The 22,273-nt window shown below is 35.8% G+C and overlaps 1 protein-coding gene across 1 annotated transcript in view; it reads right to left on the bottom strand.

The window, feature by feature from the left end:
- Positions 1-1,005: 1,005 nt before the first annotated feature.
- FSIP1 (fibrous sheath interacting protein 1) overlaps positions 1,006-22,273 on the bottom strand; it is an 80,626-nt gene continuing 59,358 nt past the window's right edge. Inside the window, exons 11-12 of the mRNA XM_061463365.1 lie at positions 5,172-5,718; positions 1,006-1,297 (exon numbers count right to left, since the gene is read on the bottom strand). Coding sequence (XP_061319349.1) covers positions 1,263-1,297; positions 5,172-5,718 — 582 coding nt within the window. The 3' untranslated portion in view covers positions 1,006-1,262. The remainder of the gene's footprint in view (positions 1,298-5,171; positions 5,719-22,273) is intronic.

The raw sequence follows: 22,273 nt of genomic DNA, 5'->3' as shown, positions 1-22,273 counted from the left end.
GACTGGCAACTCTGTGAGATTAAAATCTCAAAATGTTCATTATTTTAAACACTCAGATTAATTTAAGTAAACCGTATGCTGTAACACAGCCATTGTATCATTAATGTTCTAGCCATACATCTTTTCTCATTGGATGCTAAATGCCTAGTAAAATATCAGAGAAAGAATTTGTCTTTTTAGTTTGTGTCAAATGAGAGCATGTCAATGGGAAAATCTATTCAGTTATCTTTGCTAGAATATCTCTTCTGCCTCAAAAAAACCCAGCCAACCAACCAACCAACTTAAAAGAGATCCATTTTTTTTATGTCTTTTTATTCTGACACTACAATGCATGAAATAAAAAACTATCAGCTCAGTAAATAAGTAGAAAAATCAGGAGAAACAGTAGCTATAGACAAGCAAAAACTTGTAGTGTATTTGTATTACCTCAAACACAAGCCAGCTGTATTACCTTCCCTCCAGCCAGCCATTACTATAAGTTTTCACAATCCAGTAACTGCCAGAGCAATCTTCTGAACTCGTTCACCTTTACCCACACCAAGCCTTCATAAGGGACTGCGATCTGTCATAGCTCAGTTTTACTTCCTAGAGAGAGTAAGTAAGTCTGTTTGCTACATGGTTACACCCTGCAGGATGAAGAATAGGACACAGCTGAGCAGAGGGGTGTTGATGTGGTCCAGTGGAGGACTTGAGCAACCTTTTACCCTCGATCAAACCAACGACCCAGTAGAAAGCCCCAAGGCAGAAAACTGGGTACATGGCTGGGTTCTTCACTGATTCAGGGCTCAGCAGTCAGATAGGTTCTGAGCTCCAGCAAACTACACTGAGATAGCAGAGGCCAGGCTTTGCCTAACTTCATGAAAAAAAAGGAGATTGTGAGTAAAGGAAGAAAAATGAAATTACTATATACGTTTCACATCCTCTCTAACAAAATCCCATCTGTAGAAACTGAACTCTGCATGTCTTTGTTCATGAAAAATGTAAAATAAGACATGCATGCTAAACAAATGTGTATGCACATTTATTTGATAGAACACTTTTAAGAAATTTAATGAAATGCAAGAATTTATTTTGAAATTAAACTGCAACAAGATATAATAGTGAAGTAACAATTATCTCTTAAGAATAAGCTCACTGAACAGTTTTCAAAGATGATAATTCATTCACTTGAAGTTGTCTGAAAAGATACTGTATCAGGATAATACCACTGATGGAGGCTTAACCATGCTTTCAAAAAAACAGTTGTGTAAAGAAGTGTATAGTCACTCTCCCCTCATCTTTTCCATCTTCATATCATCTATAATAAAAGAAAAGACGTACATGCTGAACTACTGCAAGCACAATATTTGCAAGAGGAAAAAGCAACAACAGTTTGTGATACAACTTCTACTTAAAACTTAATATAGTCCCCTACCCCCCAGAAAAAAAGAGCTGGAAACAATTACCCATTGGCTCATACAACTGAGAAATAATAGCCTTTTCATATCTGTATATGGGTAGGTCTGGCTTCTGTTTATCTAAGTAAACACCACCTATATTGACATGCATATCACCCTGATGTGGATAACTGCTTCTTTCAAGAAACAGGAATTACTTACCTCTGAAGTAATAAGAGTTTCCTTCAGATATAGATCCACAGGTATATACATGAATTATATTAATAATTATGCTTGCCTTAAAATATATAATGTATTACAATAAATCTGTATCACAGACTACAGTACCATAATGAGTGCAAAACCAAAATTCTGCTAAATCATTTTCACACACAATTTTGTCTGCTTACACAGCATTACACAGAGTTTAAACCACATGTAGGAGGCCGGAAAATCAAACTATTTACAGATCATGCATACATGTTTAAATGCCCTTTAGAATTAAGGCCATAATAAAACTCAACTGTGTAAATGTCTCATAACAAAGCTCAACTATGTAAATGTCTCTTAAAAATTAAAATAAACCTTACACGTCTCACAACTTCATCTGCAGATATATTTGCCTTAAATGGGACTCCACTGGAACCTAACATAATTAGCACATCTAATCATGTCTGAACTAACCACCAGCTTACCTATAGAATATATTAGGCAGCTTTACAAATTTGATAAATTAATTCCATGGAAAGATGCTGGCCTTTCTGGTTTATGCTGTATACTTTGTTGCAAGCACTACATTGACAAAAATTGTAAGAATGGGCTGCTGTCTATTTAAATGCTAATTTTAAAATATGCTTTAGCATTAGAGCAATATTAATGGACTAAAATAAATCTGAATATAATTAATTTAAATTTAAACTTAAACTTAGCAATAACTTCAAAATATTTAGCAGCAATGTAAAAAACACAAGCCTCTGAAGCGGGTTTTATTTTGCACTTCTTTCTAAAGATTACCTGTTTATACCGTTTTTAAAAATCAGATACCGACACAAAGACTCAAAGACTGATGAGATGATGATATCTGAAATGATATACTTAGTTTTGGTTTTAGGTTTTTAGTAAAAATGAAGAGATTTAGAGACCTGAAAATTCAGAACACTTATGCCCTCATCCCTAAAAAAATAATTTTGGTAAGCAAAATAACCATAAACCTAAGATGCTTATTAACACTACAGATTTGAGGTGTGTATGGTTGAACATTATTCAGCATCTACTGAAAATAGCTAATTGAAATACCCCATTGCATTGCTGTGACACAACACATGATTATGACTCAAAGATATTTAAATTATTACATGATTAACATTAATATATTCAGTTTAAAGACTTTTACCATGAGATGTTGTCATGGTTTCCCACATGGAAACTTAATAGCTGAAATCTCCTTTCTCTCTTTACAATAAAATTCCCCATAGCTATAAACAGTTACGTATTCCCTTCACTACATAGTGGCTACAGTGCATGGTGTTTTGCTTGATTTATCACATCCCATCTTAAAATTTATTAATAAACAGCAACAGCAGTTGCATCTGAGTCACACTTGACTCTGACTGTGACTTGACTACATCTGCTCAGACTAAAGAAGTGTCCTGGGTTCAGCAGTAGCAGTCATGTTTTTTTTTCTTTGTGGCAGCTGGTGCAGTGCTGTGTTTTGACTTCCAGCCTGAGAACAGTGTTGGTGAAGCCGATGTTTTCAGTTGTTGCTAAGTGATGTTTACCCTGACCAAGGACTTTGTGAGGCTCATGCTCTGCCAGGGAGGAGGGGAAGCTGTGAGGAAGCAGAGACGGGGCGCCTGACCCGGGCTAGCCAGGGAGGTATTCCATACAAAAACTGTGCGGGGAAACCCCATTGGATTTTGAAATGAGAAGTCAAAACTGTTGGAGATAGTACGTGAGTTCAAGACAACAAATCGATTGCTGCTTACAGGAACTCCTTTACAGAATAACCTCCACGTATTTGCCCGATCTCGTCTGATCTCGGAAGCTAAGCAGGGTCAGGCTCGGTTAGTACTTGGATGGGCCTACGGCCACACCACCCTGAAAACGCCCGATCTCGTCTGATCATCGACACTTCGAACGCACTTGCGGCCCCGGGTTCCTCCTGGGGCTACGCCTGTCTGAGCGTCGCTTTTCCCCCCCCCCCCCCGCCCGGTTCGCCCCTGCCCCGGTTCCTCCCCTCCCTCATTTAACTCATGTGAAGCCAGCAAGTTAAACTTGAGTTTTTCTTATTGTTGGTTGACAAAGAACACTAGCAATGTAGTATGCAGTCATGTTACTCCTGCAGGAGATCAGGTTGCCTCGGCAGAGGTGGTTCTCTGTGGTGTTCTCCATTACCACCACTGACACCCCACTCTGCCCTGGGGGCAGACTACTTCCCTCTTCTCTTGCTCTGCTCTTCTGACGCTTGCATTTACTTGAAGAGCAAAGCTAGCATGTGAAGGTAGCTGAAAACTAACCTATCAGAAAAAAGAAACCTGAGCAACCCCAACCTCTTCTACAGGAATTGTATTTCTATTTTACTTCCACTACAGCATTGGCCTAAATCTCATACTGGGCAAATACAGCAGGTGAGTCTGGATACCAAGTTTGTCTGGCAGTGTAAAACCAGCAATAAGCCTTCTTGCTTCCTAGTAAGTGGAATTGCTTTGAAAATATATTAACGCTCCCTTCACTGTAGAAAGGTTAAGTGCAAGCAAACAAAGAAACACTTGTGATCATAATCAAGAAATTATAATATAGTAAAGAGGTAGTAGAATGTTCTTCTAAATTACGGATGAATGTAAAAAAATGTTTCCCCAAATTCAGAATAGATTACCAGATAACAAAGCCCTATCTTGACAAACTGAACAAAATTAACTGATTTCTAGTACAATTAAACTATTGAACTTTAACAAAAAAAAAAAAACTTCACACTGTCACAACTTTCCTGAGAGAAATGAAAGTTGTAGAGGCATGTGCCTAAAATCTGCTTATCTGAATGGTCTGGTTTCCAGAAAGAGAATTGGTCTTAGGCTAAAAATCTAAATGTAGATTTAGATTACACTATCACTATATAATCACATTAAGTAAAGGACATAAAAAATAGAGACATTTCCAAAATCTTTTTATAATACTAGAGTGATTTTTTTTTATTATTATTACCACCACCCCCCCCCACCCCCCCCACCCCCAGTTACAGCTGTTTATTTTACTGAACTAAAAGTAATTTATAGAAATTTTGCAGTATTTATTCATTTTGGTATCTTCTATGTGTAATTTTGAACTACTGAAAGCAATTTACTATTTTTAATGTAACTAGGTCATGTTTGTTTCTACACTACCGAGTTTACCTTATTAAAAACATTCGAGAAATACTTGGATTTATGTGTGAAATGTTATACCAACTGCTGGGAGAATATTTGCTTTCCACAGAACAGTGAACGTGACTATCTAGTATCAAAAAGATAATCCATATGTCTTGTCAACACTGTTTTCCAGTTGACAGAATTAATCAACATCAATGTTATATTTCATAAGAGTCCTAGTCCTATAGTCACTTATGTCAGGGCAAGAATTTTATTAAATATTCTGTTATTTCGTGTGTATTACTTTTGGCACAGCTTTATCTTTTATAAAAGTACGTCCTTGCCCCACCATAATAATCAGTGTGTATTGGTGCATACCTTTGGTGAGAACCTGCTTGGGTTTTTCCATCATAATCAAAAGCCTATTCTAAAGGGTCATTAAGAGTCTCACCTCCTTTGGTTTGCAGTGGTATGCAGAGAATGTCAGCCTCTGTGGATGGCTCATTGTTCGTGCTGATGCAGTATAATGGTTCATCCAAGAAAGAAGGTTTCTTCAACCTTTTTGTGTTGAATGCTCTTGACATAAAGTAACCTTTAGTAATGCTCTTATCTTCCATCTTCTGTAAACCTTCTAGGTCAGCAGGTTCCTCTGTTTGGGCCAGTGAATCCTTTGATAAGTGTCTATCAACCAGTGCTTTGCTGATATAGCTGCCAGGGATTTCACTCTCTGCATTAACACATAAGCTTTTGTCTTCCAGTCCAGTCTTTTCCTGAGCTGTTAACATCCCTACAATATGATCTTCAACTAACATTTTGGAAAGAGTAGATGTGGAGTGAAGAGTGGAGTTTTGACTTGTGTAACAAGGGGGACTTAATCCAAAAGAAAGAGATTCCTGAGACTTTGGCATGGTAACGTTGCTTATTGTTCTCTGAGCCTGTATACATTCTTCCAGAAGGGTCTTAAGCTGCTCCTCAGAGAGGCCCATTTGTTCTTCAGTCTGAAAAAAAAAAAAAAAGAGGGTAAGAATTTCTTCTTTCAAAATATAATTAGTGAAAAGCAGTGCCATAAAACAGTTTGAAAGATACAAAAGCACTGGCAGACCTCTTAAACTGATATAATTTTTTTTTTATTTCAAACTGGATTTAAATATGTATTTATATAATTATATCATTTATGTAACAACTTCAGCAGGTTCTAGGTAGACTAGGTGCTGAAATTTAGGAAAGAAGTCTGATGCCCACAAGGCACTGAGAAGGCCTTTGATTTTGCTTAGTCTTCCACTAGATATCACTAGTTTTAATTACCAAACGACGTACTTTTTCATATAACTTGGTTTCTAATGTATACAGACACGCACACGCTTTAAGATTTTGGGTACTGAAAGCAAACCAGCACATAGCTAAAAGACTTTCAGCTGTTTGGGCAATATAGCTGGGGTCAAAAAACCAGACCACAGGATTGTTACATAGTGACTGAAGTATTCCCTGCCGCCCACTGTAAAAATGCAACAAACCGTTGAGCCTTGCTCAACCGTTGACAGAAAGCCCATCAGTTGCTCAGGACGTACCATGTCATGTATGTCCCAAGGCATGTGGCAGAAGAAAGCCCCATCTTCTGTACACCAGTTTTACTGCTTTCAAGAAGTTGTCACTGTTTGGATAGCTCACAGATGTATCCCTTCCAGTCAATTTCTCATTCAGACAGTGGCACACTCCCATCATTTTTATCATGCAGGTTTCCTTTACTGGACATTTTTTTAAATTTGATATTAAAGATAATTACTAATATTAGCTGATAGTGGTGAAGAACAGCAAAGATTGCCTTGCCTGGAGAGGTTTGCAATGGGCATTACTTCTAGCCTGTACAGTCCTTAATGCTCCCTGGTAATAGAGAAGCACAACACTCCCTGACAATTTAGAGACTGCAATGAAAAGTACAAGACATATTTTAGATATTCATAATACATTTGCCTATGAAATATGAGATAAAATATAATTATGTGTATTACAAATGTTACAGACATATTAAATGGGAAAAGATGCTTTCTACAATCAAAACCTCAGTTTTACCAAACATCCAAGAGACAAAAGGTCAGCTGACAAGATGATGAACTCTAAGGCTACAGTGATTTATGTCAAACAATGATTTATTCACGGTGTAATGACTGTTACACAGACGTGATTTTACATTGTGCTAGAGCATGGAGCTACTACCATCTCAGAAAAAAGATCAATATCAGATCCAGCTAATTTTTTTACCCCTGATCCAACTACATGAGTGATATGAAACTGTTTCATGTATATGACATGATGAGATGGCAGCCAACGTAGCAGAGTGTGTATGATTTATGCCTACAAACTGATTATTCATGTTCATGAATACGAGAGCACTCAGTGAGGAAAAAAATAGTATTTCTTTGTAGACTTGCTGTGGCTATTAAAAATTACAAGGTGACACTATAAAGTGAACAAGAAAGACATTTTAGGTTACTTTCAGCCACTATTCTGTACTTACATGGTCAAACATTAAGAATAGCTAATAATTGTTACTATAGTCTGATTACAGTTCAGGCACTAGCTGATGTTCTTAAACTCCATTTTATAGATTTATTGAACCCACAAGTCTTTTTGTGCACACACTTTTCCTTCCCAAAGACACTCTGAATTCACTTCCTACACATATAAAAGAAGACAACTGCATTAAAGAAAATGAGATGTTAAGGCTTTTAAACAAACAAACCAAAACAAATCAAAACTATCATCAACAGACTATCGTTATATGTAGAGAGCTGTATTTAGATGAAAATTAAATGAGGTAATTATATTGAGATTCAGCTAATATTGGTATCAATCAATGTAGTTTTGATAATATAACTGAAATCAAATCACAGCCTTAAGCACCTATTTAAATAACAAAGAAAACAAGATGATCTATTCTAATTTTTCTTTTGCTTTTAAATGTCAATCCTAGTGCAGAAAATACAGATCAAAAATAAGTCAGAGAGGGAAAAACAATTAGTAGCAAAACACCCGACAAAGCAAAAATGAAACAAGGAATTTTTCAAATTTTCAATCTCAATCTAATTTACAAGACCCTGCTGAATTTCTTACATTTCTTGAAGAAGTATTTTAACTTGCGGGACAATGTCTGTCTATAGTCATTCATAGAATGAACTAACTATAAGAAACAAGATGCATTTGCTCAGGCAGAGCACCACAGTAACATAGGTTAGACAACTACTGAAAGCACAGCTTCATCTAGAGTATATCCACAGAGCAGAATATCATGCTACATAAACATAACTAAATTTGTATCACAAAAGATTTTCACATCTGGAAACCCACATGGATTCACACATGGTTTTGAGTGTGTGGTTGTATAATGACATATTTCAAAGCTCTTGGCCAAGATCAGTTAGAGCTAAGTTTATGTTAATGACAGGGCAATTCACTCACAGCAGAAAATAATTCTGCATCTGGAGTAAATGAATGAGTACAAAATGAAAACAGTGAGAAGATCATCTTTGTCCTGCCTTTCTTTTGTCATTCTATTTTCCCCATCCCCATTTATCTGCAGTCTACATTTTCTTGTCCAAATTTAATTTTTAATTTTTTTCCTGTCAGGAAAATCACATGGCTCGTATTGACAATTAGTCCATATATTACTTTGATTACTACCAGGGAGCTAAGTAGGGAGATTTAGAGCCTAAGGCATATGGAGAGGGAAATGAGTATAACATCTATAGAGTGAAAAGTTTTGGTAACTTGTGGGCTTGTTTTCTTTCAGACTGGCAGGCCTGCAGGCAAAGCAGGCAGTGTAAAACATTACTTACTTTTCTTCTTTCTTTATCTCTTCCTCCCTTCGGTTTGTTTTGTAAGACAGGATTGCAAGGATGCAAAGATATGGAAATAGAAATTATTTAACATAGCTCTCAAAAATTACATTTTAAAATACTAAATGCTCACTGTTCACAATTTTTTTGTGCCACAGTCATTTTAGGGTTAAGGAAAAATATACAGTAGAGAAGATGATTGCTCTTAAGTAGCGATCAGTCATCCACTCAGCAGCGAGAAATCTACATTGAAATGAAAGAAGACTGCTGTTGAAAACAGAATACTGAATTTAGGGAAACAGATAATACCCTAAGGAGAGACACCTCGCACCTAAATGAGCATTTGAACTCATGGGATTGCATAATACCGCAACTGTATGAGGAGTTTGCAAAGTACACTTTTGCACACACCAAAATAAATCCTTTCACAGCTAACTGTACTAGTTTAGAGTCACAAGACTTGGAATCAGTAACACAGTCTTAGGGAAACACCAGATTCTACCTCTCCCAAGCTATCACTGCCCTTACTGTAAATAATTTACAACTCCTATACAGAAAAAAAAAAAATCTTCAAGATTGTTCTTTAAAAATACAAGGACACAAAATTAATGTAAATCAAAATGAAAAAACAGCCCACTAGACAAGGGAAAATGAGCTATCAGGTCTGGTTCCCATTAGAAATTGGAACACCTTTTAATTGTTCTGTCTAATTTTTAATAGGACACTGAGTCCTATTCATTTTCTAGGCTTTTTACTGTTAATGATCCAAAAAACTAATTCCTAGCCAGGAGTTTAGGAGCCTGCTAATGACCTTTACTGCTTATGTGTAGCTAGTTTTCCACATACTTGTGGCCCTTCTCTGACTAAAGATTTCTTGTTCCTTGCTGAATTCCTCAGTGACATGGGTCTATAGAGAAAACCTTACTGCATGCGGTAGGAATGCAAACTTGTAGTACACTGCAGGCAGACCTGCTGTGACTACAGGCTTGGAAGTTCAAAGCGTTAGTCTTGTTTTCCACATCTACACAGAAATTGACTTAACACTGAAAGGCCTTATCAGATTTTAGCATGGGGAGAAAGCTAATATGTCAGGATTATTTCTAATTATAGTAAATAATCATAAAATGACACACAGAAAATGAATAAGCACTAGAAAGCCAAAACTATTTAAGGACTCATGTAGCTGGCATGTCTATAAATGCCTAGATTTTGTTGCTTAATCTGAAAGTATTACAATCAACACTTCTCAAGATGCTTTATTTGCTTGAAACAATTTACTTTGATACTCAAATTTACTTAGATTTTTGCTGATGTGTAGGACTACAACAGTCAATTCTAAAGTAACTGATCTCTTCCTGATTAAAAGACTCTATTTTTGTATACTAATTTATTGAGACAACATGAGATTTTTTACATATCAGTACAGGGAGATTTCATAAGTTTTATTTTTTTCATGACTTATTAATAGTTTCTCAAACAGCTCTATTCTACTTTGAAAAGGCCTTGTATTTCCATACTACTCAACTCAACATGCACTATTAGTTCCAAGGTCTCACCTTTATGCATCACACCAAAGCAACATGAACTTCTCTATGAGCAGTACTGATCAGTGCTATTATGGAATACTATTAATACGCTGCATACAAAAACAGTCACATCATGTTGTTGTGGAAGAGCTTTTTACAATTTCCGTAAGTGCTAGCAGCCCAAAGCTCTTTTGTACCACAGATGTCAGGACTGGTGTCCATAACATCTAAATTGTGGTAATATGTCCTTAGGATACTGTTGTGATACAGTAGACAGCTAAGCACCATACAGTTGCTTGCTCACTGCCCACCCCCCCTGCCCCAGTGGGACAGGGGAAGTGAAAAGGAAGCCTAAAAGCATTAAAACTTGTGTAGCTAGATCAAAATTGTTTAATAAGCAAAGGAGAAGGGAAAGTTATGCAAAGGCAACCACTCAGCATCTCCTGTATGTAGACCAATGCCCAGCCAGTTCCTCAGCAAAAGATGGGAACTTTATAGAACCCCTTCTTTTCCCTTTTTATTGCTGTACATAGTGTTATATGGCATGGAATATCTCTTTGGTTAGTTTGGATCACCTGCCTCATTGTGCCTCCTCCCAGCCTATTCCTCACACCTGATCTATTCACTGGGAGGGCAGAGCAAGAAACAGAGAATGCCGTGACACTGCAAACGCTGTTTAGCAACAGCTAAAACATGGGTGTGTTATCAGTGCTGCTCTGGTCACAAATATAAAACCATATCAGCTGCTAGGAAGAAAATTAATTCCATCCCAGCCAGACCCAGTACAGAGAACCACACATCCACTTTTACAAGGAAATTCTTTTGTGTCCAGCACATCATGTTATGGCTTTCAGTGCTTGCTGGTTTGTTTTAAAAACACTATCTTATGAGAAAGGGCTTAACAAATCTAGAAGAAAAAAGTTAATCTTTCCTGTGTAAGGCTATTTCAGAATGTAATGAGAGAAAATGTAATTAGAGTAAATTAAAAACATGCTTACCACTCAGAGAGCATGTTTCTGGATAGGGCAATAACATGTATCAATCTGATGGTGTTAAAAATTTAGACTGGAAGCTGAATAATGGATTCCAAAATTAAGAGCTCCTTGTGCTATAATCAAGATTCACCATCTGATGGTCCTGTGCTTATACATAGCTTGGGTATGTTGGGGACTTTAGTACTATTTCAGGAAAGACTTAGATCTTTAACAAGAATGGGATTCCTGAACGGTAGGAGAAAATCTCCTGCCATTGCTCTTTTCTGCCTTCTATTCTTCTCTTCTATTTCTTTTCTTCTGTTGGTGACATTTTCCCTTTTCTCATTTGTTTCCACTGTTTCTGCTTCTGTTAGGGCAGAATAAAAAGGTCTGGTAGGCAGTTTTCTGTAGCTGCTGCTGCTGCTAAAAGCCAGAAAGCAGAAATGACAGAAAAAAAAGAGGAGATTTGTGGGTGTCTGGTAACATCACTGTCTGAAAAGAAAATTTAGCTTGTAACATCATGAGACACCAGAATCACAACATCAAAGCCATCATCAGCCTCATGGAATCATAAAAACTCCATTTAAAAAAATAAATAAATGAACTTCATTAATAAATTGGAAATAAAAACCCTAAAGTTTTTTTTCCCCTTTCTCTGAGAAAGAGAAATTTTAGACAGAAATCAAAAGGGGACATGAGTTTATAAAATTTTGCTGTTATTTAGAGCTGCAAAGTAGGTGAAAACTGTGAAGAAGAGACATGGTAATTGCAGTCACACATTTCTTTTTTAAGATCGCCTAAAGGTTATACCAAAAAAAAAATAAAAATGACAAGTTCTTGTAGGCAAAACTAATTCAAACACACATATTTTAGTCATTGCAAACAAGCGTAATACTTGTTTTTATTTTATCTTTCTCAAAAATATCCACTTAATTGCATGTGGTTTGAATGTGCAAATAATGAAAATCTGCTTCGTCAGATATGTCACACTGAAGACTTCAGAAACAGAAAGCAACTACTTGCCAGAGGAGACAGAAGTAGGGGAAAAAGAGAAAAAAAAACAGCAACAAAAAAAGGAGGAAGCTAAAATATCTTTTGCAATCATTTTCTTTTCATTTGATACCATAGACACCAAGACACTAAGCTGCATTACTCTCAGTTGCAAAGTTTGCATGGCACTACAGTAGGATATAATGAAGCAATTCAGTGACTGTAAGTGTGAATTTTTTCTTGGAAGCATATTGAAATAATTTAATACATTTTAAAGATCCAAGCCCCTTTATTTCTGAATTGTTACAAGTCATACTTTTTACCCTTCTTCTCTGAAGCTAACTTCAATTCTAGCTTCATTTCATGGTAGCAGCAGGGCACAAATTTCTAATCAGCAGGAATCAACAAAGAAAGACATTTTATTCAGTATCTTTCATAAAACAAAAGGTAAGAACTACAATTCTGAGTAAAAATACATTAAACTGTGTAATTAAATGTGCATAGAGTATATTTTCCTGGGTAAGGCAAAGAGGTACTGACTTGATATACTGGGCATATTTAAGTGAAAATAATCATATCCTAGTAGTCACTAAACAACAAGTCAACCGTTCTTTAGAAAAATAATTAACAAGAATTTTAAAAGCTGCATAAATCATGTAACCCCCTCTTTATTTGAATACTGAACTGTGATAAAAATCTCTGATTTAAATAACTTTGAATTTAAAAATCCATCTACCCCAAGGTTGTCAACAGATGTTTTGCAAGAATTCAGCTCTCCTGACTCCAGATTAGTTCAATGTTTAGCTCATCTATTGCATTTGTAGCAAGGAAAAAAAAAGGCATTTTTCTATATATGAGTCACTAAAATTTTTTCTGTCATTTCTAGATTTTTTCTCAACAAACAGATAGCTCCTTAGCTTTACAGAACTTGATTTCATACACTTTCAAGTATTCTGAGGTTAGAAAGCAAGCTGTTTTTAATTGAACACACTGAATGTGTGAGAAAACATAAGACACAAATTCCTGAGCTGGTATTTATAATCCATCATTCGGAATAAGATTTTCATTTTCTAGCCTCTCCTGAAGAAGCAGAACTTCTGCAATCTAGGCGATTTAGCATTCAGAAACATTTTCCTAAACATCCCTTTTTGTGTTTTTAACTGTTTGATATCAAGCACTTAACAGATTTAATTCCGTAGGAATCTCTTCCTTGAATATTATTAAGTTGTGGCTTTAATTTTCAGCAAAGCCAGTAGAGTAGACAAAAATGCCTTGATGTGGTTGCAGCTGTTTTCTGTTACAAAACCCCACTTATTTTTTTTTTTCTGTCACATTGGTTTCTATTTTTCCAAGAAATAGATACAGTGTACCATAAGGGTACACTAAGGGTACATAAGTATCTTCTCATAGCAATTTTAAAACTCTAAGTATCTTGAGATTTTAAGAATACTTGCAGGTCTATAATCCATTCAGGGAACAGAAAACATAAATAGCAATAAAAGTAATGGCATAGAGATTTGTTTCTTCATAACGTAAGAAACTTCAAGTGCTAAAACACCAATAAAACTGACAAAATGCCTCCACCAAATAAGAAAGAAAACAGACAAGCTGCAGACACATGATCTACATGACCTATGTAGTTTAGTCTCACTGAAATCAAGGACTGGCCCAAGGAGCAGTAAGACACAAAGACTCAAAAGCGACTATGAATGGAGGCTTAAAAAAGGAACAAAATAATAGTTTTAGGAATACTAGGAGTTTAGACCACATTTCTGATATTTTTAGGGACATCTTTTAAAGTGATTCTTTTTGATTGGCCCTGTGCATCAATAGCAACTGGCAGCCCTGATACTGACTTCTATATACCGTATATATACACATATGGTAAAACTGACCTGTGATAAGTATTTTGGAAACAGAAATATTCTCTCCCAATAGCAGAAGTATGATATGAAAGAAGTCCTGCTATATGTAGAATAACAAAATGCAGAAACCCACAGTGTTCTCTAGTGCAGTAACACAGGTAGTGTAAAATCTCAATTATCCAAGGAAAAAAGCACAGAGTTTCTTTTAGAAATGCGGTTTTCTCACAGAGTTTTTGACTCTGCGTCAAATAAAGATTATAGTATTCCTTCTTCATTTCACATTCATGACACCTAAATGAAGAGCCTCAGCCAAATGCTAATAATGCTGACTAGTTCACAAGGTCCTCACACATAGCAAAGACACCAGCACCTCAGACTGTAATTCAACCCAGCTAATATCTAAACACAGAAAATTTAGAATTTTGCTTATAAATTACTCTTTTTAAAACTGAAGCCTTTGTGACAATACAATTTGCATTCTAAGCAAAAACGATAAATAGGAAGAAGTAGAGATCAACAATACAACAGAAATTTGGTAAATCACACAGGATTAGAAAAAGGTGTATGACACTATTTTTCAGAAACCTGTTTCCAAGAAATATGTCGAAGTACAGAATTGTAAAGACACCTAGTTTCAAATAACAAACGTATCGCACTGGCTTAGCTTTCTCTGTCTTGTTACTGTAAGTTTATCCCACAAACTCAATAAAAGAGCATGTACAATATTGCCCTGTATTGGCAAATGCAGGCACTCAAAACCCATGACATCTGTCCAAAAATATGCGGTCTAGTAGATCCAAAACTGTAATTTTTTTCTTGTTTTGATCTTTCAATTGTTACAGTTTTAAATAAAGGCTTGGGTTTGTCTCCTTAATAGGAGCAAAGATTCTAGTGGAATTGTGGCACTAAAAAAATCTAGAGCTTTAACAGTACCAAAATTTACATAACTTACAGGAAAAAGAGACATTGGCAATAATTTTAATTATGTGAATTGCAAATAAGGAGTCCTACCTCACAATGGCAGGACTAGTAAGTCTCTTGAAGGAAAAAATCAAGTTCCCATTTACTGCTTATGAAATGTTTCTGACCCTTTTGATTCATGTAATGAATAATTACACTTAACTAAGGAACATCCCATCTAAAATCTATGAAATTGTCATTGCCTTTTAAGAGAAACATTACCATACATGAGCATAGATAAATGCTTAAGGGTAGGGATAATTTTGCCACATCTCTGTCTCTGCTAATGAGAAGTCAGAGAGAGAACTGATACAGAATTTTATTTTGTTTTTGAGTTTGGTGGGCTTGTTGCCACAGGGCAAGTGCAAAGTTTTCATAGGGAACATCAAGTTGCAGCTGTGCTTGTCAGTGTGGCATCTTTTTATGGAGTGCTAAAAAACATTTTTAAAATAGAGAATAATTTTTTCTTTTTCTTTTCTAAAGAATGGAAGGGTATTTTTAAATCAAATACCTGCCTATGGCTCTTCTATTTCCATTCAAAAGGAAAACCCAACAGCCTTTAGGAAAAACGTGATGAACAATATGCTTCAAAGAAAACATTTTATTTAGAGTTTCAAGCCTGCCTGCACCCGTTCTTGATTGGGGGTGGTGGTGGGTTGGGGGACATGGGTCCTTTCAGTAAGTACAAGAACAAGATTTAAAACCTTGAAACACTGAAATCTACATTATCATAAAGTTTAAATTTACCACATAACAATAAAAAAACCCTAAGACTGAGATAAAACAAGTGCTAACCTATTTTACTTGATGTTTGACAGTGTTGGAGGTTTTTTTAAATAGAAATGCACAATAATTTTTTTTTTTTTCCTCTAACTACAAAGATCCCTTCAGAAAGTCTAACTGTTAAAGTAAACCTTAGTTTTGATCACTTATTAAAACCCGTATGGCTTTTCCTCAGGCTTGTTTTACACATAGAGTAAATATGAACAGTATCAATGACCATATTCCTGCTGGCATGGTAATATTTTTATACTATTATAAAAAAAAATAAAAATCCATGTATTTTATGTCCTTGGAAAACTAGAAACAGCATAAATATTGTAAGACCAGGTAGGAAAGCCAACCTCCTTTTTTTTTTCTTTCCTGGCGTGATGAGGAAAACCCTCACAGTTACTTTCTGCCACTAAGTTTATAATAGTTCTTAGCTCTCTAGGCCTTAGAAATGAAAATCCCTTTTAGCATCTTGTGTTGTTCTTTTTTTTGGTCACAGATTCTCATGTCCCAGAACAAAATAATCTCGAAAAGAATGTGTTCTAATTGTTGCAGTTCCTTACTGTTATTATCCTGGTTCATGTGCTCAGAAACACAAGTATCTGTGGCATACAGATAAAAAGTGAGGAAACTTTTACTCACTTTACAAAGACAGTAGGTTGATTTGACTATGAAAGCTACAAGCCTATAGGTACATAACACAGTGTTGCAGTACATAGGCTTCCTTCCCTCCCACTTACTCATTTCCTGGTAAACCCATGCCTGGTAAATAAGAGATGGCTACATGTTTGTAACTAGAAGCAAAGATGGTTTTCAACAGGGCACACAGCCACACTGGGTAAGCTCCTGTACTTACTCCTCATGACCAAAGAGAATGCCACAAGTCACGTGACACATATGCGCAAACCAGGTAGCCCAAATAGCCCAAATACTAAGCATAAGCATACCAGCTTTCCAGCACCAGGGACAAAAAAGAATTATGCTCATGTAGAAATCTACAGGCTTTATAGTAAAGACTCAAAATTTTAAATAATTATGCCTTGACGATATCAGAGTATTTCAGTGCTTAAATTTTTCACCTGTTTTCTGCAGAAGATGCTCGAATATAAAATGTATTTTGGAATAATGGCTGTGTAAACACCAATTATAAGAAATTTTGATTTTAGGGAAATTAATACAATTCTAGAAACAATGAACAAATTACCAGAATGTAAAAGGTACAGTTGCATGTACCTCACAGAAAACTTCATGTTTCACAATTTGAAACGTATCATTGCTACAGGAATAGCCAAAGTATATTCTTAAATAAAGTTTGGGACAATCACATTTATACTCAGTGATGTAGATCACTGCACAAAAAATGAAAAAGTCTAATTTCTTCCTAGTAAAAGACATGAAAGTACCAAAAAACTAATTTTTTTCAAAAGAAAGTTATGTGAATTTATCATGCATTTTGAGTACAGGTGACTACCAGAGCTGGAGTCTGTGTTTTGCCAAGAAAGTCAAAGTTCACATGTCACTCATAAGATCTGAAAGATTAATTTACTAAAAGTCTGTGTGATCACATTACAAGGTCAATAGCTTAAACACAAAGCACTATGCACCCCAGTTGCTTAGAACTTTGTCTACTGCACATTGGAATGTTTTTTGCTCGGTTGGGTTGGTATAATAAAAAGCACCCAAAGTTCGCAGCTGTGTTTCTGATGAATTAATGATGACATTGTTGGTTTTAGAAGACACTAAACTCCTCTCAGTTATGTGGAATCACAGCTACTGAATCAGTAGGCAATGACACAGTCAAGTGTTTTGTGTGTTTCTTCCAGGCAGTTAGCAGAAAGCTGCTTATTCATTAGACTAATTCAGATAGAGGTTCCTGTTGAAATACATTGAGAAAAGATCACATTTTTTGAAACGAAAAGTAGAAGCTATGGGGGGGATGATAAATGTTTGAAAGTCATACATTCTTTAACCAAGCACATTCACTGCTTAGGTTAACATGCTCTCGCATTAAGCTTATTACTATTTCAAACTTTTACGGGAGTTTGAGGATAGATTGGCAAATTACTCAAATTACTTAAATGTAAAGAGGATCTGATGAAACAGTTCATTAAACTAAGACAAGTATAAAAGATGTTCATAGAAAGATATACACCCCTGAAAACAACATTTAGCAGCAGTTTCTAGCATTACTGTACTGAATAAGATGCAGTAAGAGCATACTAGAAGAGATGGAAGTTTTAAGTATCTGACTTTTTTTAATGCTAATGACAATAATAAAAACATACATAAATATCTAACCTGTTGTTGTTAGAGACAAAAATCTATATAAATACCAAGAATGGATACAGCTGTAACCTGGAAAGATGATGCTATGTAGTAGTTTAGCCTCTGCATTGTGATTACATGTGTGTTTTCCAGCCTGGCTGGCACAATTTGAGAGCTATATCTAACTGCTAAAATTAAGTAGTTTTAATTAAGATGCACCATGGTTCTGAGCCACAAGATGATATTTAATCCTATTCAGAGACATCAGAAATCCATTCCTTCTGAAATTTTAAGACTGAACTGTGGATCCCTCTGGTCTGCCTGGTAGGAGAGACAAGCAACTTGTCTTATGGAATCTGTTCATACATGCATCCCCTTAGAGTACTAAGCTCCAGGAATTATTTTAATGCATCTGATGCAGTCCATGTTTTACTTTATGCATTACTGGAACTGTATTCCTTATATGGGTCATTCGTTTGTAATTTTATGTGAGACAGTTTAATATTGGCTAGTGGGAACAATGGGTTTTAAGTCCCCATATTAAAAAGTCAAGAGAGAATAACAAGGGGAAGGATATGACACAGCTATTTTTGTATTTTATCCTCAAGTCACTCTTGTGAAAGGGGATTAAGGCACTTCAGGCTCTCTATTCAGAGCTGGATGTGCTAAGCACTAGGTCATAACATCTTGCACCTTTTCAGACATGGTCTCTTTGGCTTGGCTTTCCTCACAGAGTAGAGCCCCATTTCAATGACAGCCACAAATAGTACTGCACTGAATCTATTCTACAGCTTATTGAGGATATATGGTATTCTTTTAGATGATAACAGATGTAGTTTGAAACAGCAGGCTTACAAAGAACTAAATTTAGTTCTACTATTGCTAGACAAATGTTTGAACCATCAGCTATAGGGATTAATTAGAAGAGCTTCTCCTTGTTTGAAACAAAGATGTTTTAAATGTGCACAGCTTTACAAAGTTCCTCTAGGTTTTAGATCTTAAGAAGACAAAGGCACCTGACTAGACCCCACGCAAAATACCTAAGCTCCAGAAAGGGTAGGAGCCCAGACACGTTTGGGTTTTTGTTTGTTTTGGTTTTTTTCCACTTATAAATTAGCCTTAGGCTGTTCACAACTCAGTAAACTGGCTGCTCCGAATATTATTCTAAACCCACATAATCCTCACCCTGAACTGCATAGAAAGCCCAGGAATTAACACGCATTCACTCCATACATCTTTAACTGACTTGCCCAAGGTGGGAGGGCAAAGAGTTGGCTGAGCCACTGTACCCACCTTTCTCTCCTGATGTTCTTAGGACCTACTTGGTAGAAATTCACATCTCGTTTAAAAAACAAACAAACAAAAAGACTCATTAATACAAAGGAAACAGTGATTTAAGTCTCCCTTGCACACTTGATTTATATCTAGATTTATATCTTGATTTATGTGGAGCGGGATGAGGGTCTGCAAGTATGTATGCATCTACCCACCACACACCTTAATGAATTAATTTAATCGTTTACTGGCTACAGAAATAGCAAGATGGGCACAGGAAGAGGCTGCAAATGAAAACAATAAATAAGAATAAAGTATTAAGAATAAGTTAGTAAGTGAAATGGATGCATATAATGCAAATTCCTATTCTGCAGTGTTAGGTATTCAATTGTATAATTAAAAAAAACTCGCAGAATTTGACTGTAGGACTTGCAGAGAAAATCTGGATCACTGTATCTCCCAAAACCACAAAACAGACCCATATGTTCATAAAATAAACCATATGAAAAAGAGAAAAATCCACCTTTTTTAAAACATGCAGGAATAACAGCAAGACAAAGAATTCTGGTAAGTTCTATAATGAGGAGCTTCAGATTTCTTTTTTCATGACATGGGAAAAAAGTTCATGCTGAAAACTTTAAAAGGTTAATCTGGGAGAAAAAAAAAAAAGGAAAACTCAAGAAAGGAGTGGTAGATATTTGTTAATACAAGAAATATAATGAGATAAGAAATAAAAGGACAGATTCACTTTTCCAAATGAAGCCTCTCTACTTCCCATGAGCAGTATATGGTTGAGAGTTGTATCAGGAGGGAATCTTCTGGCTTTTGGACAGCCCCAAGGGCCAAGTACTGCCTATGCAAAAAGAGGGACACTGTAACAAAGAGGGGAGAGGAAGTCTTGCCCTACTCCAAGCATTTACATCTACAGTATAAACCCATGCCTGTCTGAACTTAGAGCACTGCCTGAAAGGTGTCAACAGATCTTGTGACAAGAACAGTTTGAGAGTCAGAGAACTAATGAACCACCTTATTCAATCTCTTCTCCTAACACAAAAGTGAAGCTGATCCTAAATTTAAAAAACATCTGTGCATATACTGAAGTGGCTGCAAATTAAACATGAGGCATTTAACCTGCTAAATTTCAATTGCTACTAAAAGTTCTATATACAGTTTTTATCATGTATGCAATAACGACCAAAGATACTGTATGCATAAAACGGTAAATTGTTTACCATCCAATTTCTATTCCTGCCTTTTCTGTTTAGCCATTTATTGTACTTCAGGTTATTTATCTGAAAAAAAAAGTAATTTAAGTGACAATTTAAAAAATTTGTCCTAAATTATGTCATTATTATGTCCTTAAAATGTTCCTATGAAAAAAGTGACAAAATTGTTCAACAAGCTTGACTGAAGAGATTTGAGTATTCTTTCTTGCCATCACATAACATGGACAAGCTACGCAAAATTACACATGCCCAGAATACGAATTCAGACCTAGAAATCACTTCACAAAATGTTATGTTTTTATGCATACAAGTGATTACAAAATTGAGATTACAGAAAAAAAATTAGTTTGACAAAAGTAAGCACAAAAGTCGAACAATTAAGAGAAAACTTCATTCTGTATGTCTTCTGAATACAGAAATTAGAATCAGTGGGACACCACAAGTGATTAAATTTTACATTATTTGAACACTGAAGCAAATATTTTATTGAAAGCCATATAATGTTAAGATTAGTAAAAAATAACAGAAAGAGGAAAACATACTGATGAACAACAGCTAAAAATAAGAGGTCACATACATCATAAAAATGAAAGAACCTTTAATTCAACTTCCTTAATTATTACTGCTTTCATAAAATATTTCATATAATTTAGGACCATATATCTATACTATTATTTTATCTTCACTTATATCACACACAGAAAAATAACATAAGTGAATGGACTACAGCCTATTCACCAGCACATTCTAAACTCTGCATGCATTGACACAGACTGTAATCACGTCTGATTTGTTAGTGCAGTTCAGTGAATCCTTTATTGCTATTTAATCCTGACTGCTATATATCCTACGATTGCCAACTATCTACATAGCCCCTACTGCATGAATGTCTGATACCATAAAAGTACAGGACTGTAATGAAAATTACAACATTACTAAACACACTAAAACCATTCCTCAAGATGAGTGTCAAAGGTAGCTTTCCGAATGTAATTAGCTTGCATATTTCACAGTACTATCTGAAAAGAAAATTACATTTTGAACATATGAACAATTAATGTGATAGAATATCATTAGATATAACTACCAAGACATAACTGTAGAAACAAGATATGAAGGATGCTGTTCATATGCATAGTAATCAAAAGCCTCATATTCATGCTTTTAAAATATTTATTCCCTTTTAATAAACATTAATACTGGGCTTTTCTGTTTTTATTCAGCATGAAAAAGCCAAACAATATATTATGCCAAATAAAATAATTCAAAAGTATAAAAAACAGAGAAATACAGAAGTCATTTGTTTCGAAGAAGCTAATTTAAGTAGGTATCAAATATTTAGTCAGATTTCTTCAATGATATGAACACATTTTAACAGATGTATTACAGAATCACAGAATTTTATCATAGTCGAGGTTGGAAAGGAGCTCTGGAGATTGCTTAGTCCAAACAGCCTTCTCAAAGCAGAGTCAGCTAGAGTAGGTTGCTCATGGCTGTGTCCAGACAGGTTCTGACTCTTTGAGGATGGAGACTCCACAGCCTCTTGGCAACCTGTTCCAGTGTTCAATCACTTCTTAGAGTGACCCAGGCACAGCTACAGGTTGGGCAGAAAAGAGATTCAGAGCAGCCCTGTGGAGAAGGACTTGGGGGTGTTGGTTGATGAGAAAATGAACAAGAGCCAACAATGTGTGCTTGCACCTCAGAAAGCCAACCATATCCTGGGCTGCATCAAAAGGAGTGTGACCAGCAGGTCAAAGGAGGTGATCCTGCCCCTCTACTCTGCTCTCGTGAGACCTCACCTGCAGTATTGTGTGCAGTTCTGGCGTCCTTAACATAAAAAGGACATGGAACTGTTGGAACAAGTCCAG

This window comes from Pezoporus flaviventris, unplaced genomic scaffold (genome assembly GCF_033815535.1).
Source record: "Pezoporus flaviventris isolate CSIRO_AGI_PZ_B2104156 unplaced genomic scaffold, CSIRO_AGI_Pfla_v1 ptg000036l, whole genome shotgun sequence".
Lineage (NCBI taxonomy): Eukaryota > Metazoa > Chordata > Aves > Psittaciformes > Psittacidae > Pezoporus > Pezoporus flaviventris.
The sequence above is the reverse complement of the archived record's forward strand: the minus strand, read 5'-3'. Positions and strand labels throughout refer to the sequence as shown.